The following is a 25,393-nucleotide window of genomic DNA, read 5'->3' as shown; positions in this document are numbered from 1 at the left end:
TGAGCTTCAATTTTACCTCATAAAGTTGGAAAAAGGGAAAAGAACAACAAGAAAAACCATGTATGAAAGAACTTTATTTAAAAAATTTTTTTTTAATTTTGAGAGTGCATGCACGAGCAGCCATGTGAGTGGGGGAAGGGCAGAGAGTGAGAGTGAGAGAGAGAGAAAGAATCTCAGGCCAGCTCTACACTGTCAGTGCAAAGCCCGATTTGATGTCGGGCTCATTTTCACGAACTTTGAGATCATGACCTGAGTCGAGATCAAGAGTCCGACGCTTACCCGACTAAGCCACCCAGGTGCCCCTGAAAGAACTTTAAAAACTCATGTCATGGGGGCACCTGGGTGGCTCAGTCCTGTGAGTGTCGGACTCTTGATCTCGGCTCAGGTCATGATCGTCTGGTTCATGAGATCCAGCCCCATGTTGGGCTCTGTGCTGACAACACAGACCCTGCTTGGGATTCTCTCTCTGCCGCTCCCCTGCATGTGCTCTCTCTTTCCCTCTCTAAATAAACTTAAAAAAACAAAAAACAAAAAAACTCATGTCACATAAGTGTGAGGACTCATTCTTTATTATTAATAACACTACGAATGCTGCCACATCATGTCTATAAAAGAAGAATGGTGATGCTGACCTCTCTAGTACAGGTAATTTATACCCTGTTTTCCAGCACGTTTGTGTCTAGCTTTTTTTTTAAAATTTTTTTTCTTTTTTTTTTTTTTTAATTTTTTTTTAATGTCCATTCATTTTTGAGAGAGAGAGAGAGAGAGAGAGAGAGAGAGAGAGAGAGAAAGCCAGCCAGCGGGGGAGAGGAAGAGAAAGAGGGAGACGCAGAACTCAAGGCAGGCTCCAGGCTCTGAGCTGCCAGCACAGAGTCTGATGCGGGGCTCGAACTCATGAACAGTGAGATCATGACCTGAGCTGAAGTTGGACGCCCAACCAACTGAGCCACCCAGGCACCCCATCTTTTTTTTTTTTTTTTTAACTTACATTTATTTTTGAGACAGAGAGAGACAGAGCATGAACGGGGGAGGGGCAGACAGAGAGGGAGACACAGAATCTGAAACAGGCTCCAGGCTCTGAGCCGTCAGCACAGAGCCCGACGTGGGGCTCAAACTCACGGACCGCGAGATCATGACCTGAGCGGAAGTTGGCCGCTTAACCGACTGAGCCACCCAGGCGCCCCTCTAGCTTTTATTTCCTGAATGCATCAATAGTAAAGCCCTGCATGCAAAATGGCAAGATGCATTTCATCGCAAATTTTCTGCTTGGACCATTTGTGGGAGAATACAGTTGGTAGGAGCAGGCCGTTTTATAAAAGCCTGTAAAAAAAAAAAAACAACTGGCTGAAACGACTAAGGAAGCATAAAATGATATTTTATAAATCTTGGAATGAGGAGAAATTTATGGAATAACTTGGCTTTGTTCGAATCCATCATAATGCTTCCTTAATTTGTCCATAATTATGTATATGTTGGTAGATTTAACTTTCCCATAGGAAAGTTATGTCCATATGTCCCTATGTCCCATAGGAACATAGAGTTGCCACTCTGGTGGAAAGACACTAGGAACAAATAAAACAGATTTAGCTAAAGTTGTAATCACTAATAATGGATGTCACTTCCTGGACATTTATGATGCACTAGGTACAATGCCAGGCACACCATTTGCATGACCGCATTTAATCCACACAAGATTTACTTTGTGAGGTGTTATCATCCCCAGTTTACAGATAAGAAAACCTGAAGTCAGTAACTTGCCAAAGGTTATAGAGCTAATAAACGGTAGAATGCCTTCAAACACAGCTATGATTGACTCCAGAGAGCTAAGCTATGCTGGATATCTCTTCACTCCAGTTGAACCATGGTTATAGCAAGGTCATACTTCTTGAATCCCAAATGTAATGTTTAGAGAGAGAGATAGAGGGAACGTGCATGCGAGCAGGGGAGGGGCAGAGAGAGAGAAAGAGAGGGAGAATCCTATGCAGCCTTATGCCCAGTGCGAGCCCAGTGTGAGGCTTGATCTCACTACCATGAGATCATGACCCGAGCCAAAATCAAGAGTTGGACTGAGCTGAATGAGCCACTCAGGTGTCCCCAAATTTAATGTTTAAAAGTGACCAAAGTGAAAGTACTTTCCAATATTCTGGATGTCACACAGGAGTTTGAACATCAGGATATGACAATTTTATGAACTTAAATACATATTACACAATCTTTTGGGGAAGGGAATTTAGTAACATGTATAAAAGCCTTTAACTAACAAGTGTGGCTCTTGACTCAACAATTTCATTTCTAGAGGTACCTGGGTAGCCCAGTCTATAGAGCATGTGACCCTTGATCTTGGGGTTGTAAGTTCAAAGCCCACACTGAGTTAGAGATTACTGAAAGATTAAAAACATTTTTTTTTTTTTTTTTTTTGTAAACAAAAACCAGTTTCATTTTAGGAACAAATCCTGAAGAAATCACTCATGATATGGACAAAAAAGAAATACAAAGATGTTGTTATAAACGAGCAAAAGTCGAGAAATGTGCTAATTGTTTAGTAGGAGGAAGCTGATTAAAAAAATTATAGCACATGATATGATGGGATACTATACAACCAATAGAAATCGTCAACAAATACGAGCATGACTAAAAGTTCATGCTTTAAAGTGAAAAAGACAATGGGGTGCCTGGGTAGCTCAGTCGGTTGAACATCCAACTCTTGATTTCAGCTCAGGTCATGGTCTCACAGTGGTGGGACTGAGCTCTGCACTGGGCTCCATGCTGGTTGTGGAGCCTGCTTAAAATTTTCTCTCTGCCCCTCCCCTGCTGGCTTTCTCTCTCTCAAAATATAAAAGTGAAAAAGATAAGCCTCAAGAGTATATCCATATGACACCATTTTGTTGTTGTTTTGTAAAACTTAAACACATGCACAAAACATAGTGGATGGGATGTACCCAAAGATTCACAGTGGTCTGTGAATGATGCGGCTTTACTGATTTTTCTATTTATGAAAGATAGACCATTTGATTACTTCAGTGACACTTAAAAGAGGACACTAACAATCCAACAAATTATATAATAAGGAGAAAATATACATTTTATGCAAATCAACAAAGATCAGAAAAATAGCAAAATTGACTTACCCTGATTATTTCAACGGTCCTTGGTCCTGTATCTGCGCCTATAAATAAAAAAGCAACACAATTAACTTTTTAAAATTAAGAGACAACATAGTATTTCATATTATCCCATAAAAATGGTGTCATTTTCTAGGCTTTTCAAGAGAGAATACTGGAGCTAATGGCATGACATACTTTCCCCAAATCCAAACTGGCAACTATTGTTTAGGGGCTACTTTGAAGAAGCCCTCTGTTTCACATGGATGTGGTCATCATCATTTGGTCTGACAAAAGCTGATGGGCTGTACCAGCAGCTGCCTGGAATATGGTGATTAAATGGCTTGAGGGGGGTGAGCTATTAGTGTTTTACTGTACATTTTTCTGCCTTAATCAAAGATAACCCTCTACTCAAGGAAAGACTTAAAAAGACACCCTGCTCTGCTCCGCTTGCAATGGTGTATGCATGTATAACTTTCCTCAAGTGACCTGTAATTTCAAATTTTTCTCTTTGGAAATGGTTTTACTTTATGAAGTGCCTACACCCGATGTGGGATTTGAACTCACAACCCCGAGATCAAGAGTCGTGTGCTCCTCCGACTGAGCCAGCCAGGCCCCCCACTTTATGAAGCACTTTAGATTTCCGCTTTCCTACCACGTGATATGTGTAAAATTTAAGGCAAAATTCCCAAAATGAATCTCTATGGGTTTACTTTCTTTAGAATGGGCTTTTCATAAAGGCTGGGGCTTATGTGCACACGTTCAAAGATTTAAACTTAGTATCTTAACTGAAGGAAGGTGAAGAGATTGTTCAAAAAAAATTTTTTTTTAAACGTTTATTTATTTTTTGAGAGACAGAGCATGAGCTGGGAAGGGGACAGAGAGAGAGGGAAAGTCACAGATTCTGAAGCAGGCTCCAGGCTCTGAGCCGTCAGCACAGAGCCCGACATGGGGCTCGAACCCATGAACCATGAGATCATGACCTGAGCCGAAGTCGGCTGCCCAACCGACTAAGCCACCCGGGTGCCCCAAAGAGATTGTTTTTAAAAAATATTAATATTAAAAAAGTTGGGCATGTCTTTCCTCGAGGTGTGTCCAAGTAATACCTGAACTTTTGGGGGAAGGGTCTGTAGCTCTTTTTGTGCCGACCAGGCTTTGCAGGCTGGCGATGACAGGAGCGAGGGCGGGGTGGAAGCTGTTCTGTGCACTGTGTTGGCTGCCCTGGAAAGAAAAGCCGGCAGTCAGCTGCATGGAGACACGGGCTTGCTCTTAAAAATTCAGACTTAGTACTTTAATTACTGAAGTAACCATAACCATATCATAGAAAATTCTAGAGAGGCTAAAAGGGAAAACAGAAGTTAGCCCTACGCATCCTCTTACCACACAACCCAATTTCATCTGACGTTTTTCCATTGTGTTCCCCTTTCATTTGTGCTTTTACGTATGGTTTCAATCATCAGGATAGGAAATGTGTAATAATTTTTAAAAGTTTATTTATTTTGAGAGAGAGAGAGAGAGCATGAGCCACCCAGTTGCCCTGAAAACTTGTGATAATTTAAGCTTTTCTTGCTCCACATGAAATCAGAAACATTTTCCTAGGCTGTTACATAGTGTTTATATATATGATTACATAGCATCACATATATATATATATGATTATATATAAACATATATATATGATGCTAGCTATATAATCATATAATCATGTATACATGTTTATGTAAAACAACTATAATAAAATCTTAACAGACATTTTCTCCTCAGTTGAAGGAGAAAGCAGCAAATATCAAGGAGATATGTTGTTTTATGAATGGGTTAAATTTTTTTCTCAAAGATTTTCCTGGAGTCAGTAGTAATCCAGCCCAATCTGTTATACTTCCATTACTGTCCTTTTATTCATTTAAATAAATATTTGAGGTCTACAATGTATTGTAACATATGGTTAGTGGCTACTCAAAGAGAGTCATGTACACAGTGGAGGACCCTTGCAGAAAATAATATAACCAAAGAAAAAAGTAAAAAGAAAATAATGCAACCAAGAGTACAGAAGGTTTTCTACCAATTTTTCAAGGTTATGCCTCAAAATTATGATAATTATAATTTGATTCATGTCCCTAGTTCCATCATGCAAGGTGTTTAACATTTTAACATTCTTTAAATATGAAAATTTACAAGGGCACCTGGGTGGCTCTGTTGGTTATGTGTCCTACTCTGGATTTCAGCTCAGGTCATGATCTCACAACTGTGAGATTGAGCCCCTTGTCGGGGGAAGCCTGCTTGGGATTCTCTCTCTCTGCCCCTCCCCCACTCATGCGTGCACGTGTGCACACGTTCTCTCTCAAAATAAACTTAAAAAAAAATACAGAAAAGGTGAATTATACAGTAGACATTCATATGCATGCCACTTAGATTCCACAATCAATATTTTGCTGTATTTTCTTTATCACATATCCATTATCTGTTCATCAACTTTGAAAATTATTATTATTTTTTTTTTTAAATTTTTTTTTTAACGTTTATTTATTTTTGAGACAGAGAGAGACAGAGCATGAACGGGGGAGGGGCAGAGAGAGAGGGAGACACAGAATCGGTAGCAGGCTCCAGGCTCTGAGCCATCAGCCCAGAGCCCGACGTGGGGCTCGAACTCACAGACCGAGAGATCGTGACCTGAGCTGAAGTCGGACGCTTAACCGACTGCGCCACCCAGGCGCCCCTGAAAATTATTTTCAAAGCAGGCTCACATTGCCAGCATGGGGCCCGATTTGGGGCTCAAACTCACTAATCGTGAGATCATGACCTGAGCAGTAGCTTAACTGACTGAACTACCCACGTGCTCCAATTTAATTTTTTAAAGTGTATTTTTATTTATTTAGAGAGACAGAGTATCATTGGGGGAGAGAGGCAGAGAGAGAGAGAGAGAGAGAGAGAGAGAGAGAGAGAGAGAGAGAGAATCTTAAACAGGCCCCATACTCAGCACGGAGCCCAAGGCAGGGCTTGATCTCACACCCTGAAATCACGACCTAAGCCAAAATCAAAAGTCAGATGCTCAACCAACTGATCTACCCAGGCACCCCTATTCATCAATTTTTAAAAATTCATTTCAAAGTAAGTTATAGACATCAATATACTTCACAATGGATATGTATATTTAAAGGAGTGTTTTTATATTTTTCCTGAAAGGATTTAAATCAATAGTGCTATAATACTCAGAATTAAGGAAGTACAGAATATTATAACTTTTGCCTAAAAAATCTTAGAGCAATGTGTTTGCCAAGGCCTTTATAAATATGAACTGTGCCTGGCAGTATTCCCTCAGTTACCTGAGGAAAAGATTTCTCAAGTGTTTTTCCATTACACAGTTTGCACTACAGAGTAAAGATACTCTCTTCTGGTTGCTGGGGAAAGACATTATTTTAAAAGAAGGAGCTTGGGCGCCTGGGTAGCCCAGTCCGTTGAGCATCTGACTCTTGATTTGGGCTTAGGTCATGATCTCACAGTTTGTGAGAATGGGCCCCGTGTTGGACTCTGTGCTGGTGGCATGGAGCCTGCTTGGTATTCTCTCTCTCTCTCTCTCTCTCTCTCTCTGCCCCTCTCCCATTCACGCTGTCTCAAAAATAAACATTTAAAAAAATGACTCATGAATTATGGATTATTAATCAAGTCTTATTTCCTCTGAGCTATCTCACAGCTAATTTCTATACTATTCTTAAAATAAAGAAAGTAAATAAATAAAAGAGGCTTGGTAGCCCCCAAAGATAGAAGATCTCTCTTAATGAACCTACTTTCTCTAGGCCAAGTCAGTGAGTTACAATTCTCCTTGGCTTTCAAAAGAAGACATTTATCTCCCCATCTTGTAATTGCCCAGAAAGAAATCTGTGCCCCTAGGGGGTCCTGACTGCTTTTAAATAGGTTTGGGAATAGGGTCCTTTTTTTTCTCCAGCTGGGTCATGGGCTGGTCTTCAATTCACGATCATGGAGAACATATCCTTTCCACAGCCAGCTTTAAGCCTTCTTTCAATTAGCCAAATATGACTGCTGCCTCTCATATAATCTCAGCCAAATTTTAAGGACAAAATAAGGATACAACATATTTACTGTTTTCTGAGTTAGACTTCTACCCCCTGAAGTAAAAATTCTGTGTAAGAAGGTAAGGTACTTTGATACTTTGTCTCAGGTTTACAAAATAGAACAGCTCACATTTATATATCAGATAAATGGTGATGATGGTTTTATTGACATTTAATAATAGACCTTCTAAATTTGTTAGCTCTGCATTTAACCTGAGTGTGAACTTTACTAATCACCCAAGACATTTCTTATTATACATGTTCCTCAAGGGCAGAAATCTAGTTCTACTTACTACCTCGTCCTTCAATTCAAACTTTTCTTAAAACACTGGAATCCTTTGTATCCCTTTGTGCTTTTGTATATGCTAGTCCATCTGTCTGGGATGCCTTCTCTTCAACCTATCAAACTCCTTTTGCAGTGAGACCCAAAGGGGCCTCCTTTGTGGCACCTTCCCATATTCTCCAAAGAGGAAAAATTTTATCCCTAGGATTGTTCAGGGATAATTTAACCTCCTGTTAGATTAGTGAAATTAGCCATTAGTGAAATCACTCAACAAGTGAATCTTCCACTAAGGAAGAAGCTGAGACAACTATTTTGCATCTGAGATTCCCACTGTTGATACAAGTCTGGTTAGAATCATTATCAACCATTTACTCCTGGAGTCCCATGGCAGCGCTGTGTCTTAGTAGATATGATATTTGCTGCTCATTGTGTAGACCAGAAATGAAAGAGATAAAATATTCTAAACTTAACATGATGTTTATTGGGTTTCACTGCTTTCAAGATTCTCTAAGACAAGATACCTAGTCTGTGATCCTATCTGAACAATAGTATTTTTTTTCACCTATTTTCTAATACCAATGAAGCAAAAGAGGCAGTTCGTAGCATTCCAGAAGCATTCCTGTATGCAAACCACAAACTCAGAACGACTTCTGAACAAAGGCCTTGGAGAGGCTTTAAGCCTATGGCAACCAGGGAGAGGACCAAAACTCATGCTTTTAACCTCAAAACAAAGGCCCATCTATAACCCACAAAGGGGAACGGAGGTCACAGGCAGGTTTCTACAGTTTCATTATGTACCAAATGGGACTAAACATATAGTCCACCATCTTGATTTTCTCAGCCATTATAATTAAAACAAAATAAAAAACCTCAAAACTTTGAAATATACTTTGTTAAAAAAAAAAAAAAAGTGGCACTTACATCAGCCTTGCAAATAAACATAAGATGTTTGCTAACCTACAAAATGTCACCCACTAAGGCCTCCCTCTCATAGGATAACCCCCCCACACTTCACTCTCTTAGGAATATACCATTAATTGCCCTCAGCATGTGTGAGTGGCTATTCACAAGTTAACTTTATAGCAATATTTAATTGAACGAATAGAACAATGTTGTGCTAATGAGGGTCAAATTGCCACCAGATGTTGCTTCTTTCTTTCTTTCTTTTTTTTTTTTTAAAATAAACACAGCTGTGTACATGCATGCATAGGCAATACAGAACTAATAGTGGACAACAAAAGTAGTTCTAAGAAAACACTGGCAGGCAATAAAGGAGAGAAAAATCTAGGGATTAATGAATTTCCATCCCACCTTTCATTTTTATTTCAAACACATTAAAATGCACTGAACTTGGTATTGTGAATATGCTGTATATTATACATTATTTCCAAACAACCACTTAAGAAATGGGGACTTTCTCTCAGTGGGGACAGGTGAGTCAGTGTGATGGGAAGCCATCAACAACCTGACTGTTCTGTGACGTCTTCCTTGAGGAGGTCCAGGAACCAGCACGGAGTCTTCCAATCTCTAGCTGCACCAGCCCCTGTGCACACTTGGAAAGACAAGAAAAGAGGTGAAAACCAGCATTTATACTCTAAAATTATCATGGCAGGGCCTCCACTCATCTCTGCAGCCAACAATTGTAAACGGGGACAAAAACAACAGGCAAAAAGGAAATTCAGTCCTCAAAAAATCACACAAAACAACAGAAATTCACCAACTCAGCGGTATTCACGTCATGACTTCATGACTTTTTAAAACATGGTAAAAGGATTACATTTCAATTCACCTCTTTTCCTTTTCCCTTCTGATGAAAGTATTCACGAGCAGTGACATAATTAAGGAAAAGTGGGTGAAAGGAAGACTGAGAAATCAGACATGGAGATAATCTACAAATAACTTCTCTCCTAAGTCACAACCAAGAGTTGACTACACTAGAAAATCAGGATCTTGCAATAAACAAAATTCTTTTGTCTTTGCAAAAGCTTCCACAGCTATTTGTGAAACAGCATAAGACGCAGCTGGTTATAATTGAATGCAAAGCTACAGGAACTTTTATTAATCCGTTTCCTCCAAAGGAGGTAGGGTCCATGTTGCAGAGACACTTGGAAGGGAAGGAATTCTGAACCTTTGCCTCCCTATGACTTCAGTGAGGAATAGCTCGCGTGGTGAGAAAACCACTCAAGCAGACCCTTGTCATCTTGGGCGTGCTGCTCTACTTTTTCAAACTTCATTTGTGAATCAGAGGACTTGGTCTAGATAATCTTTAGTGGTCCCTCAAGCAGTAAAAGCTAGATTGGGTAAATTCACGACAATACAGTGTTAGAGAGAGAAGGAGGAATTTTGTGATTCCAGGAGAACTTATACCATCTAATGCACTTGAGGATAATTGTGGATACTTGGATTCTCACAGGTATAAAAACTAGCTTAGAAATCCCCAAAGAGGTTACTCCTCAATCCTGTTAGTCATTATAGCAGCTTTCTTGTAAAGCTGTTTATGATGGGTTAAAGTAATCAGAGTTTAGATCTCTAGTTAAAACTCGAATTAGCAGAAAGTCTAACCCATTTTATAACCAAGCCAGTTTAGAACTGTCCCCCGCCCCGGTCCCCAGACTTTAGTTACACCAGCCAGGCAAAAAGCAGCCTGGGGACTCACCTTGAGGACAGTGGCCACCGTCTCCTGTGAGGCATTTCTCATGTCCTCCCCATTCACAGATAAGATCTGATCTCCCTGAATCAATCTCCTATCAAGGTCTGCAGCTCCACCTTTCACGATGTCAGAAATAAACACTCCACTTCCATTTCTGTGAATACCATAGAGCAGTGGGTAATGGCACAATTTAGTATTTCTTCAGTAAATCTGAGATTACTGACATTCTACACAGTTTCACTAAATCCTAACGCTTGGAAGAATGGTCCTACAAAGCCGTCTCATCCAATTATATCCACTAACTTCCCAAATGATAAACCTCAGAGTGCTTGCCTTTTAAATAGTTTATACCTATTTGTGCTGCCTACTGTAAAATTCATTTTTATTGGCCCAAGGGCATTATTTCTGCAAGAGGATAATCTTAGTGAAATGAAATGGAAATTCACTTTAAAAAGCATAGTACTTTTAAAAAAATTTTTTTTAATGTTTACTTCTTAGAGAGAGAGAGCAAGAAGGGGAGGGGCAGAGAGAGGGGGAGACATAGAATATGAAGCAGGCTGCAGGCTCCAGGCTCCACACTGTCAGCCCAGAGCCCAACGTGGGGCATGAACTCACGGACAATGAGGTCATGACCTTAGCCAAAGTTGGACGCTTAACTGAGTCACCCAGGCGCCCCTTAAAATGTACAAGTTATTTCCTTATAGATTAGCTCACTTACTAGTATCTGATCAATTTCTAGTTTTATCACTCTTCCTTTTCCTGTTGTTACTAAGGTTTTAATTATAATTATTTATTTGAGGAGTAAATAAATTTGTATGTCTCAAATTCAAGAGGTTAAAAAGTGGAGAAAGCACCTGGGGCTTCCTCATTGTTTTTTAAGGCTGTATTCGATTCTACAGAGGTTCTTTACTTTCATGATGAGTAAAATATATAGATAAAATATAGAGGTTATTGTCAGTCACTAGCTGTTGCAAACAATGTGCAATGGAGAACATATCTACAAGAATACTGTTAGGATACATTTCTAGTTGTGGAATTGCTAAGTCAAAGAATTGTGCATTGTGAAAGCATATACACCTGATCCTTTACAATGGAACATTTTGGGCTAAGGAACGTGAATGTTCCTTACAAACCCAATCTGAAATAGTAGTATTGTACGAAGATGGTTTTATCAATCCACTATGAGGCAATAAAGTAAAAACCATTACTCTCTGTGGAATCTCACCAGGCATATGCATGTGTCACAGGTAAGCAAACTTCAACATGGGCTCTGTCAGGTGCTCTGCACCAGGTATGCAGGGAGTTTGTTTAGAAATATGAGTCTCAACTTTTTTGATTTGTAATGCGTTTTCCGAGTGACGATTTAACAGTGCTGAAGAATGAGATCAGGACAGCACAGTACCTGGCACAAAATCAGTGCTCTCAAAAACTCTCTAATATTTTATTTTAATAACAGCTTGGACTGCTGGAAAAAAAACAATGGGCTAGCCGTCAGAAGTCTTTGAAGGCACAGGATGTAATATACATAAAACCATTTCAATGCTCCCTAAGACGATGGTTGATACCCATTTAAGGCCATATTGGGGCGTCACCTGACAATCTTGCAGCCCTGTTGGAACAAACACACACCAAATAACTAAAACCAGTAAACCATGGAAGCTGGAATTGCAGTTGCAAGATATGACTTACTTCTCTAATCTACTGATATTATTCTATAATGCCTATCATATGGGTAAGCGACACAGACTTCAAATGAAAAGCCTAGCCACCAGGATCTACCTACATTTTTGGTGCAAGTTACCTTTTGGGGACATCTTTCTTAATGAAAACTACTGTCATAAAGAATTTGTCTCTCAACTACACTTATTCAGCTAGTTTTTGAAACTCACCAGCTAGATGTAGTTAACAGCATAAGATTAACATGGTATTCATGGCAGAGGAATTTTCTTTCTCTTTTTAAAAATTTTTTAAGTTTATTTATTCACTGAGAGAGAGCACAAGCAGGGGAGAGGCAGAGAGAGGGAGGGAGAGAGAATCCCAAGCAGGCTCTACACTGTCAGTGCAAAGCCCGATGTGGGGTTTGAACCCACGAACCGTGAGATCACGACCTGAGCCAAAGGCAGATGCTTAACCGACTGAGCCACCCAGGCACTCCGGAATTTTCTTAACCCAACTCTGTATAAACCTATCTCTTGATATTAGCTATTTCTTGGGTAAAGCCTCAGATCTAAGTGACTCCAAGGTATAAAAACCCTTTTGAGTCTCTTATTTATTTATTTATTTACTTACTTATTTATTTATTTATTAAAAAAAATTTTTTTTTAACGTTTTATTTATGTTTGAGACAGGGAGAGACAGAGCATGAACAGGGGAGGGTCAGAGAGAGGGAGACACAGAATCTGAAACAGGCTCCAGGCTCTGAACTGTCAGCACAGAGCCCGACGCGGGGCTCGAACTCACGGACCGCGAGATCATGACCTGAGCCGAAGTCGGCCGCTTAACCAACTGAGCCACCCAGGCGCCCCGAGTCTCTTCTTATTCTATATGGGAACAAATATAGTCTCAGTTGACTGGGCTTCAGGTTCTATCTTCATATGACACATTTTTTTTTTTTTTTTTTTTGGTAAGATCTTGCTCAGAGATATTACCAATGTCATTCTAATATTTATAGATAGGTTGAATTTAGAAGCCATACTGTTAGTTTACATGAGACTTTACCTTTCAGTGTTTGTAGGCTCCCTAGGGCTCTGAAGGAAAAGGCCAATCTGTCCTAACTTGCATAGTATTTCCTTACCGTTTCCCAACAATACTCAGACCCAGTCCTCGGCCGGCCTTTTTCTGCAGATCCACTGGGAAAATCTCCAAGTTCTCCTCATCCCTGTAGTGTGCCTCATCTCTATACACCACCAGCCGCACCTTCTGGGGGGTCTGCCTCAGGGCTGTGATGGCTTCTTCATGGCTGGCGCTCCTCAGGTCAATTCCATTAACCTGGAACAATGGACATCTGAGATGGGCTGCTGACAGCAGAGACCTCCATGCCGGTTCTGTCTGGAGCTCTTTAATCCAACCAGTGACAAACCTCTGGAAATTTCTAGCTGTTCCCAAGGCAGGTGGCAACTATTGGCAGTAGTAGCTGCTTCATGTATAAAGGAGGTAGCCCTTATCCTCTCCTACCCCAAAAGCATAGAGGGTGCTTAGTACACACAGTAATGCTGTTTTGCAAAGCTGTGAGCTCTACTATGGAATCAACATGGTTGGGGAGGGGGGAGGGTGAAAGGGAGCAGGAGGGGTGGAAGGGTCTAACGGCCTCATGTAATTGAGGTCAAAAGGGAAATGAACATGAGTGTTGGTCAGCATTTTAGGACTCAGTTTGCTTATTGAATTTGACGTCCTCACTCTTAATTGCAAACATCACAACTACTTTAGAATAAGCCGGAAAAAAAATGAGAGACCAGTATTTCTGACAGTATCGAAACCCCCTTGAAGTATACCCTTCTGAACCTGGATCCGAGAGAGCACAAATAGGACCATAAGTTAGAAGCAAACTGTACTGGAAACAGCACTGAGTAAAGCCATGGCTCTGCTTCCGGTAAATCACGTGAATTTGGAAGTTGTGGGCCCTCAATAAGCCTCTGTTTCCTTGTCTGCTAAATGGAGATCATATAGCCAGTTTACTTATTTATTTCTTCAAACTTACTTGTGTTTTACTTAAGAAATGTTTGTGTAGTGCTTGTGTATTAGCCCTTTGTAAATATTTACTCATTTAACCCTTATACTAATTCTCTGAAATAGGTACCATTACCATTTTACAGATGAGGAAAGTAAGTCACGGAGGGGCTAAAGAGACTTGACCCAGGTTATATAGCTAGTCACAGTTTGAACCCAGACTATCTTCCCACCCTTAGTCTCTATACCCTTCTGCCTCAACATACTCTTATTTAAAAAAAAAATTTTTTTTTAACATTTATTTATTTTTTGAGAGACAGAGACAGAGTGCGAGCAGGGGAGGTGTAGAGACAGGGGGAGACACAGAATGTGAAGCAGGCTCCGAGCTGTCAGCACAGAGCCCGACGTGGGGCTCAAACTCACGAACCGTGAGATCATGACCTGAGCTGAAGTCAGTTGCTTAAGCAACTGAGCCACCCAGGCACCCCTCAATGTACTCTTAGAATGAGTTATTGGATCCCCTGCCACAGAGAAAGTCAAGTACTGTTATGGATTAGTGGATTTAACAAAAAGGAGAAATTGAGGGGAAGAATGGCCAAGGACTCAAAGGAAGGGAGTCATAGGTCACTCCCTCAAGGTCATAGCTAGGAAAAGACACAAAGGGAAGATTAGGCACAGGTCATGGCCAGTAGTGGGGTGGGCGATGGGGTGGGGGGTGGGGTGGCAGAATAGAAGATTTCCCTCAAGATGCTGGTTCTACTCCATGTTTTAGTCCATCCCTGTGTGTCCTGGGCAAGTCAAGCTTATCTCTGGTCTTCCATTCCTTCATCTGTACAATAAGGGATTGGTCTCAGGCTTTTCCAATTCTAACATTCCAAAGACTAGTGACTTGTGGCATAAAGATTGGTTACAGAGAGGGAGAAGAGAGCAATGAGCCTTTCTTGGAGAAGGTGGGTTTTGAGCAATTATTTAAAGCTGATTCTATAAGCCAGAAAAATGTTTAAAAGCCTAATTTTCATGACGCTTTTTCTTTTCTGGTATATCTTGTGTTTGTGTTCTCAATTACATTAACTATACCCAGTGGTTAAGGGGTGCCTAGCTGGCTCTAGTTGGCAGAGCATACGATTCTTTTTTTCTTAAAGTTTTATTTATTTAAATAGTCTTTACACCCAGTGTGGGGCTCAAACTCACGACCCTGAGATCAAAACTTGCACGCTGCTCCGACGGAGCCAGCCGGGTGCCCCCAAGCATGCGACTCTTGATCTCAGGGTCATGAGTTCAAATCCCTGGGCATAGAGCTTACTTTAAAAAATAATAATAATGAAAACAAAACAAAAACAAAAACAAAAACAAAAAAACCCCAACCCAAACAGTGGTTAAGTATGGGTTTTAGATACAGATGGCCTTCAGTTTGAGCATGGATTTTAACTTATGTTGTGAAACCTTATGTATATTAGTCAAGCTAAGCTTCAACTGGGTCATTTATGAATTGGAGATAATATCTATTTAGTGTTGTGAGGATTAAGTGAAATAAACCCTCTAAGGCATTCGGCACAGGACCTGGCACACAGTTAAGTGCAATGTAAGTTAGAAGTTGGGATTTTATAAGGAGTTGAAGTAACCCCTGTCAGGGCTGTTTTCAGTCAGTGCCAGCATTCACTGTTACTTTAGGCCCATGAGTGCACTCTCATTGTTTGTGAGGTAAATCCATAGGACAAAGGGGAAAACAATGTCTCTAGAAAATGTGGTCCGAAGTGATTATTTCCCTGTATTCCAATAGATGGCACACCAGACCACTTCTGTTACTCAAATGCAAAATAGTTACTTCCCTGGACTCCAGGTGAGTTCTCGTAAGCCTCTGAAATAGCTTGTGAGAGGCCCTAGCAATTATACTTTCCATAAAAAGCACTGTCATGAAACTAATATAATAAAAGCAATTTATACTAAATTCCAGCATGAAGATGACTGCCCAAATCCAAGACATCTGCTCCAAGTTCACAGTTTTCATTTCCTCCTTTGCTTATCAAGAGGCACCACTAAATGCACCAGTGATCATAAGAGAAATATCGCTGTGCAGCTCGAATATTGTGGAGTGATGTATTACCTTAAGTGCCTTACAGAAGCACTATATGCATTATTTAGAGCATTGATTGTAGAAGGGTAGGGGTGGTAATTGCAGAGCTCCCTACTTGAGACAAAGAGCCATAGGAGGCCCCAGTCATCAAGGGGAGTGTATCACATCTCTTGGATAGGACGAGGAAGTGGGGAAGTCACTGCTTTCGAGGGAAAGGATAACCAAACCAGGCAGCACTTTCTCACTACTTTATTCCACAGGGAAAACCAGGCTTTAGCCCTTTACTCTTTCTGCTCCCACTTGCACAAAAATAGAAGATAATGGACGTAGAATTAGGGAAGGATGAGGGACTGAGTCTAAAAGGAGAATCAGAAAGAAGACAGTTCATGCTAATTATAGAATCATAAATCTTGCCATGCTAAAAAATTGCTGGATTAGATCTTTGTCAGCAAAATCTGGCTTGTCCCAGTTTTTAAAAAAGTAATCTCTACGCTCAATGTGGGGCTCGCACCCAAGGCTCCAAGATCAAGAGTGGCATTTTCTTCTGACTGAGCCAGTCAGGCGGCCCATGGCTTGTCCTGATTTTAACAAGAGGATAGAATTAAAATTATGAAAGGCCACTGACAATGCAGAGGACTCTCATAAGTAGAAAGGCCATTGTGTGGAAAGTGCTGATACACAGTTATCTTGTTTCACGGTCTTGAAATGTACTGCCAAAGCTGGCCTGTTTTCTCAAGGCAAACCTGCAGGCCGAAGGCTGATGATGCCTAATTATGCATCTGTACACAACAACCACAACTAGCACAAGTCCAAATGTGGGGTCTAAAGCTGCTTACAAAGGAAACATGATGTTACTTGACCAAACAGCTACTTCTTTAAAAAAAATTTTTTTTAAATGTCTGTTTATTTTGGAGAGAGACAGAGTGTGAGCAGGGGAGGGGAAGAGAGAAAGACACATACACAGAATCCGAAGCAGGCTCCAGGCTCCTAGCTGTCAGCATAGAGTCCGACACAGGGCTCAAATTCACACACTGTGAGATCATGATTTGGGCTGAAGTTGGTTGCTTAACTGACTGAGCCACCCAGGTGCCCCCATACAGCTACTTCTTAACTAAACACATGACATGCTTTTGTGGACTAGATACTGCATGGGGTAAAATTTCCTGATCAATAAAAAAACAACTTTTGTTTTAGTTGACATACACTGTTATATTATATCCTGGTCATCTTTAATGTTTATTTATTTTTGAGAGAGAAAGAGAGACAGAGCATGAGCAGGGAAGAGGCAGAGAGAGGGAGTCACAGCATCTGAAGCAGGCTCCAGGTTCTGAGCTGTCAGCACAGAGCCCGACGTGGGCTAACTCACGAACTGTGAGATCATGACCTGAGCCAAAGTTGGATGCTCAACTGACTGAGCCACCAAGTGCCCCATGTCCTGGTCATCTTTAATGAGGAGTATAGACCATCCATCCATATTGGGTAATATAATTCAGTTGGATGCCAGGAAATGGTTTGAGTTTTCAATTTCTCCTTCCACTCAATTGCCTTCTTCATGTTAACCTATCCTGAGTATTCACTTGTACATGAATATGAAAGAGAACAGCTACAGCTGAGATATCCCATACAAATAGTTTTAAAAAGGGATTTTTTTTTTACTGAAGTATAACTGTTATGAAATAAACTATATTTAAAGTATATAATTTATATTGCTAATTTATGTGATTTATACCTATGCAACCATCACCATAATCAAGAAAATGCTCCACAGATTAGATTTAGTTTCAAGTGACCATTATAGAATAATCCATGGGCTTACAAATCATGTATCTAGGCATGTATGCATCTGTACTCTTTTGAATATTCAATCTATTCATCTTACAAAGCCAATTATGATAACACCAGTTAATTAGAAAACCTAGGGAGAAAAAAAAAAAAACCCTTGAAACTCCTGACCACTAAAAAATGGTGCTATATGCAAAAGCAGTCAAGCCAAATCCCAAAGAGGCCTCGCTTATTTTTCTAACCTCATACACTTGTACCTTAATGAATGTACTGGGAATATGTCCTAATCCAATGATGAAGCACAGTAAAGGTCTGCAGAGAAACCCTGAATTTAATTTGCAGCGAGCCCGGCCTCTCCTTTAACTCTTTCTTGCCTATATTTTCTGCCCTTAATTATATCTGTGGTTTCATCTTGGGAGGCAAACTTGAACCACCAAAGGGGAAATAAAATTCTATGATGTCATTCATAATGTGCTGTATTAAAGTTGCAAAGCAAAAATGCACATGCCCACCATAAAATGTTAACTATTCAATTAAATTCATCCAATGAAAGAAATAAATGTTGCCTAAAGGTCTCACATCATCAAAAAAGCTTTTTCGTTCCACCTACCAGAATGCCTGGCATTGACCTGCCATTCATCCGTTCCTTAGTTCAGACACTGCCTGCTTTGGCATTTTTTAAAAGGCTTTAACACCTTTGCTAATTGAGAGCCCATTTGAAAGAGGCAAGCTAAACATTTCATTTCTCCCTAAAGGGAGAAGATTCTACATTTTCATCAACTAGAAAACAAAAGCGGAAAGCATTTTACTTAACGATTTATTAGGAATAAGAAAACAATACTTAAAACAGCACTGAAGTCTTTAAAACATTGGCTGTCCATGTTTTTGCATATGTCTGTGTTTTTAGGAGAATTTAGACAGCTTTAGTGAAGCGGCAAAACAAGTCAAGTTGCAATACTATGCACTCTCATTTGATATTAAGATTATAGAACTATAGGTTGTACTTCTGCTTTAATTTAAAAAAGTTTTCACAGATTTAGATTGATGATCTGCCATGATTCTGATTATAGTTATTCAATGTACATTAAAGAAAGAAAAAAGAGTAAGGTACATCTTTTGCTAAATGGGAGAGAGATAAGTGAGGACAAAATGGAGTACAAGACTGTGAATAAATACTTTGTGGATCAAGGTCAGTAAGGGAACTGTATTTGCTAGTATTAAATGAAACTCATAGTCTTATACCTCTAATATCTGGTCACCAGCCCAAAGTCTTCCGTCTCTGGCCGCGGCTCCTTCTTCGTAGACTTCGTGTATAACTATAGCATCCTAGAAAAAACAAATTCTTATTAATTTTCGACAACCATAAATGCTTCCTTACACAAACAACCAAACCATAGGCAGCGACCCATAAATTGCCATTTGCTAATAGTGTCATATTTTATGGGACCTGAAGGTAAATAAAATACACAGTTACCATATATTCCAAGGTATAATTAATTTTTCCTAAGTTTCTTATTTCATTCCTTTAGAACTGGCTTTGCCTAATATTTCAAGGTAAACTTCCCCCCTGTGTTTTACTGTTAACCTGTACATTGCTGCTGTGTATGAACTTGAGGTGAACTGTGCGTCATTCTTATTTTCATTTTATGGTATATTTTGAAACATGGTTTCAAGTATTTATTAGTATTCAAGGATTTGGCATAGATGTGTGGTCTGATGCAGGGGGTCTGTCAGGCCTATTACTTGGGCAATGAAAGAAAAGAACTTAAGTGGAGTGAAATGACCCTGGAGGATGAAGCATGGAGGAGGGGGAAGGGTGTTCATGACCCTAAGTAAGTGTAAGACAGCTGTGGGTTCCAATTCTGACCCACCATTGTGTAATCTTGGGCAAATTAACTCCTGAACTCAGCATTCTGAGCCATAAAATCAGGACAATACCTAAGGCAGGTAAGCTCAGGCTGAGGAAAGTATTTCATGGTTAGTGAATTAAAACAAAAAATTCCTATCTTTTCAAATTAATAACCTTAAATTTTAATCATCATAAAAATAACACATACCAGTGTAAAGAACTCAAGCAATACCACAGCATGTAGTAAACCACAGAAATAAACTGCCTCCTTGGTCTGCCCCTCAGTCTCACTCCCCAGAGACAATCACCATCAACAGTTTCCTAAGGATCCCTGCAGACAATGTACATCTCTACACCCAAATATTTCTATCATATGTACATATATTTTGGTGAGACTACTTTTAAAATATTCAGTTGAATATGTTCACACAACTTTCCCCCCTCATGTTAAGCAAGTAGAGGATTTTTATAGAGCTGAAAACTAAAGCAGCCAGAAGCCATTGGTTCTTTCTGCTGTTTATCAGACTGAAGGGCCTGAAAAATACGATGTTGGAAGGATTATGCCAGCTGTGTTGGAGGGCTGCTGGGAAAGGAAAAGAGCTTCTGCGTGGAGACTAGAAACAGAGATCTGTGGGTCCCATGAGAAGTGCAGAAGCCCTGCACTGCCCAGTGTCCCCCATGCCACACCAGCCCCAGCACATGCACTGGCTTACCAGACTCTGCAAGCAATGGTCAAGGGGGCCACAAGCCATGCACAATGGATCCCACCTTGGAAGAAGTCCTGTGTCCCAAGCACTGGGGCTTGGAAGCAACAGGATTTCTAGACTTGAGGTCATGAAGGCTTGGGTAAGATGGGCTTGATGACAACTGGGGGGACTGATGATAATGGCCAGGGGCCCACCAATGATGTCTGGGAGTTTTGTGAGGAGACCAGAACCCTGAGAGCTTGAGGAGCCTACGAAATGACTGAGGGTGATTCTGCCTTGGCCCAGAAGTATGGAACCTCAGAATCAGAATTAAATTGACGTGAAGTCAAACATAAAGAAATATTTCTTGCAGAAGTATAACAAATAAGACAAAAAAAAAAAAAAAAAAAAAAAGATCCAAACCAAATCTACTTTCTTAAAAAAATAAATAGGGGCGCCCGGGTGGCTCAGTCGGTTGGGCGTCCGACTTCAGCTCAGGTCACGATCTTGCGGTCCGCGAGTTTGAGCCCCGCGTCGGGCTCTGGGCTGATGGCTCAGAGCCTGGAGCTTGCTTCCGATTCTGTGTCTCCCTCTCTCTCTGACCCTCCCCCGTTCATGCTGTGTCTCTCTCTGTCTCAAAAATAAATAAACGTTAAAAAAAAAATTTATTAAAAAAAAATAAATAAAAAGGTTCTTATGTGAATTTGGGAGTAGAGAAGCAATACAAGAAAATACTAAGAAGTTCTACAACCAGATGACTCCACTGGATTCCAAATATCTTTCTCACTACTTTCATTTTATCATCACATGCTTCTGAAAACATTCTTTATTATAGCAATTATAAAGGCAGCTCCCAGGAGACAGGAGAGGTTCCCTAATCCAGACAATTTACATTACAGATTTTGTATCAGCAACAGATTTTAGACCATTCTTTGTTTTAACTCTGATTTATGAAATTTCCGGATGCAGGGAGCATCTAGACTGCCAAGAGTTGGTTCCTCTGAACTGCTTCAAGGGAATGGCTTTGTGAAAACGTGCTGGGTCAGTGGCTTCAGGAGATCCCAGCAACACTGCCAAGATGACACCAAGGGCCAGTTTTATGAAAGTAGTGCAGGGAGAAACTAACGCAAGTTCCTTGTAATGACTTGTGTCATGCTGGTGTTTCAAGTTTGGAGGCCAAACAGCCCCCCTTCATTGGACTGACAGAATCAGACTGAACTCCTACTAACATGGTGTTTACAGAGTTCAACTTCCAGCATAAACTTCTTTAATTTTGCAACATTACAAAAGTCAAATGGGAAATTTCTCTTCATTTACACTTAAATGGAAGAAAAATATCAACTGTAGTTTTTATTCCATAAAAGTAGCCCAGGGGCGCCTGTGTGGCTCAGTCAGTTGAGTGTCCGACTTTGGCTCAGGTCATAGTTTGCGGCTTCGAGCTCCACATCGGGCTCTGTACTGACAGCTCAGAGCCTGGAGCCTGCTTTGGATTCTGTGTCTCCCTCTCTTTTTGCTCTTCCTCTGCTCACGCTCTCTCAATAAATAAATAAATAAACAAACAAACAAACAAACAAATAAATAAATAAGTAAAATAAACACACACTAAAAAAAAAAAAGTAGCCTGAATTAAAACCTCTTCAATACTTTCTGGGTGTTCAATGAACTCTTTTTTTTTTTTTTTAATGTTTATTTATTTTTGAGAGAGAGAGAGAGAGAGAGCGCACAAGCAGGGGAGGGGCAGAGAGAGAGGGAGACACAGAATTCAAAGCAGGCTCCAGGCTCTGAGCTGTCAGCACGGAGCCTGATGTGGGGCTCGAACCCACAAACTGCGAGATCACGACCTAAGCCGAAGTCTGGCGCTTAACCGACTGAGCCACCCAGGCGCCCCAATGAACTCTTTCTTTAAAGTTTATTTATTTGAGAGAGAGTGTGGTGTGCAAGCAGGGGAGGAAGAGAGAGAGAGGGAGACAGAATTCCAAGCAGGCTCCGTGCTGTCAGAGCCCAACACAGGGCTCAAACTGACGAACCATGCAATCATCACTGGAGGCGAAATCAAGAGTTAGACGCTTAACCAACTGAGCCACTGAGATGCCCCATAATGAATCTTATAAATAAAAGAAATATACTATCGCTCAAATGCTGAACTCCCTGTCAATCTGTTTTGTCCAGGAGTCTGTGTGCAAAACTCCCCATTATTTCTTCCCTTTTGCTTGACTACTGTTGTGATTTCTCTTAAAGTTATCAATGAAAATACAAGAAAACAGTAGACACTCTAACCTATCAATAGAAAAAGGTCACATTTCTTACCATGTGCCCTATGTGTTGACACTGGATTGTGAAGTTAAGGTTCTGCTCAGCTGTACTAAAAGGGGGTGTTAGACATGAGAGGTGGGGGCCAACAGGTAAATTAGAAATGTGAGCTGGTGAACTGAAAAGAAAAATAGATTTATTTTTTACAACTTACACAGTTGATAAGGTAGGACAAAATAATAAAAAAAAGATACTGTATTGAGCTATTTTAGGCATCTATTTGACAAGGCCACAAAAAATTTTTACTTCTTACTTTGAAAAAATTGTGATTAGATGAAATAATGGGTCATTAATGAAAGACTGCTATTTATTGTTTTAAGGAAAAAATTTGGAGTTGATTATACACATGATTCTTATCTCCTCATTGTATATCCTCTTAAATTTTAATGCTCTTGAGCTGTTCAAGCAAAACTGCTTGTTGGCACAGTTCTGAGTACCTTCTTCTTCCACTCTTATCTCTGCATATTTAAGTAACATTCCTTCACCCTAGGATACCTCAGTGACTCCATCTACCAATACCAATGACTTCTAAAACTCATCTATTCCAGAAGCATTCTATTCATCATTTCCCTGTGGGTGGGTTGCTGGCTCACACTGAGGAGAGGCTATAGAGACAGATGATTATGAGCTAGGCCTCTGGAGTCAGATTTCTTAGTCCAAATCTTGGCCCTGCTACTTCTGGCCACGGGCCTTGGGAAGACTGTTAACCTCTCCCTTAGCTTCCTCATGTTTATATGGTTTTAACAATACTATTTGCACATAAAGCTTTATGTACAATGCCAGCACATAGTAAGGAAGTGGGAACATCTCATTTATTTTAACACCTCTGTGCCAGAGTTGCTGCACGCTTCCCATTCGTGCCATTCAATCCTCATAACGATGAAGCAAGTGCCGTATTATTAGTCTCATTTACAGTTGGGGATATGGAGGCTCAGGAGGATTCAGACTTGACCAGGTCTTTGCATCTTCTAAGTAGGGAAGATCACATTCCAACTTGGGACTGTTTAACACCAAAGCCTGTGTTCCTACAGCCATTGCAAGCATCTCACCTGTTTTGAATATTTTATTTTGCACTTGTATAGAAGCTAACCTGGGATTTTCCATATGGCATCAATTCTGTTGAAATACTGTCTCCTTAACTCCACAGCAAAAACCTTAAGGGCATGGGCTGATCATTTTGTAGACAGTGAACAAAAAGACAACTGGGGAAGTGAAAATTGAAGCCTCTCGCTTAATGAAGTGGGGTGATGATCTATGGACCTCACTTGCTAGTTAGGGGTTTGTGCTACACAAAACACGATGGTTAAGAACTCTCCCCAACCCAACATGGAGTCTCTCTCTCTTTTTTTTTTTTTTTTTAATTTTTTAATGTTTATTTATTTTTAAGACAGAGAGAGACAGAGCATGAACAGGGGAGGGTCAGAAAGAGAGGGAGACACAGAATCTGAAACAGGCTCCAGGCTCTGAGCCATCAGCACAGAGCCCGACACGGGGCTCGAACTCACGGACCATGAGCTCATGACCTGAGCCGAAGTCGGACGCTTAACCGACTGAGCCACCCAGGCGCCCCTCTCTCTCTCTTTTTAATGTTTTTATTTATTTTTGAGAGATAGACACAGCACGAGCTAGTGAGGGGCAGAGAGAGAAAGGGAGACACAGAATCTGAAGCAGGTTCCAGGCTCTGAGCTCTCAGCACAGAGCCTGATGCGGGGCTCGAACTTGTGAACTGCGAGATCATGACCTGGGCGGAAGTTGGACCCTCAACTGACTGAGCCACTCAGGTGCCCCTAGCTCTCTCTTAATTCCATTTGTTGTTCTTGTCTCTTCCCTTCATTTTTTTCTATCTTCTTTCTATGCACCCATATTATTCAATGAATGATTTTTTTTTTTTTTTCTACAGGAGCAGATATAAAAGAAAATTATATACAAGTGATGCATTCATGTTTAAAATAAAGTGGTTCAGGGCGTCTGGATGGCTCAGTAGGTTGAGCATCCAAGTCTTGATTTTGGCTCAAGTCATGATCCCAGGGTCTTGGGATTGAGCCCAGCATCAGGGCTCTACACTGGGTGTGGAGCCTGCTTAAGATTCTCTCCCTCTACCCCTCTCATGCTCTAAACTAAACTAAACTAAACTAAAATAAAACAATAAAAATCTTTTCAGTCCAAAACAACCCAGATTAATTTCTCCTAATTAATGGCAGACTTAAGAACCATTTACAGATGACCAAGACTGACATATAATCAAAAACTAATTTCCTCTTGGTAGTTGTGATTTTCACTGTGACAACAGAAATTTAAGTAACATCATCTTATTTACTGCCTGAGACAAGACCAACAATTTTCCTTTGGACACTCTAAATCACTCATTTGACTTGCCAACTCTGGATCCAGGGAAGAATCTGATCAATTAGAGAATCTCTCAGATATGGGTTTTCCTTAATCAGAAGGGTTAGGCAGGATTTCAGAGATGTAGGAAAAGTCCTCTGCTTATAAACTTCTCTCTTGAGGCACCTGGGTGACTTAGTCGGTTAAGGATCTGACTTCAAGTCATGATCTCACAGTTCATGGGTTTGAGCCCCACATCGGGCTCTGTGCTGACAGCTTAGAGCCTGGAGCCTGTTTCAGATTCTGTGCCTCCCTCTCTCCTGCCACCCCCCCCCCCCCCACTTGCTCACTCTCTCTCTCTCGAAAATAAAAATAAAAATAAAAATAAAACATTAAGAAAAAGCTTTTCTCTCATCAGTCTATGTCTGAAACACATTTAACTTGAGGAAAATTTCTTCATTCCACTAATTAGGGATAACATTAAAAAACAGACACCCAGGAAGAAGTAGCTGGCTTGCAAATTGAACATACTGTTTAAGGAACCACTGTTTTAATATCTCCATTCTTCAAAGAATACATATTTGTTTTTAAATACAGATA

General features: G+C 40.4%; 1 protein-coding gene across 1 annotated transcript in view; it reads right to left on the bottom strand.

Annotated features, from left to right (window-relative positions):
• Positions 1 to 25,393, bottom strand: part of PATJ (PATJ crumbs cell polarity complex component) — a 363,753-nt gene that overhangs the window by 28,332 nt on the left and 310,028 nt on the right. The window contains exons 36-41 of the mRNA XM_042951928.1: positions 18,866 to 18,949; positions 12,896 to 13,089; positions 10,108 to 10,255; positions 8,917 to 9,003; positions 4,208 to 4,322; positions 3,129 to 3,166 (exon numbers count right to left, since the gene is read on the bottom strand). Of these exons, the coding sequence (XP_042807862.1) occupies positions 3,129 to 3,166; positions 4,208 to 4,322; positions 8,917 to 9,003; positions 10,108 to 10,255; positions 12,896 to 13,089; positions 18,866 to 18,949 (666 nt within the window). The remainder of the gene's footprint in view (positions 1 to 3,128; positions 3,167 to 4,207; positions 4,323 to 8,916; positions 9,004 to 10,107; positions 10,256 to 12,895; positions 13,090 to 18,865; positions 18,950 to 25,393) is intronic.

Source organism: Panthera leo, chromosome C1 (genome assembly GCF_018350215.1).
Source record: "Panthera leo isolate Ple1 chromosome C1, P.leo_Ple1_pat1.1, whole genome shotgun sequence".
Taxonomy (NCBI): Eukaryota; Metazoa; Chordata; class Mammalia; order Carnivora; family Felidae; genus Panthera; species Panthera leo.
Note: the sequence above shows the minus strand (reverse complement) of the source record. Positions and strands in the feature narration are given on the sequence as shown.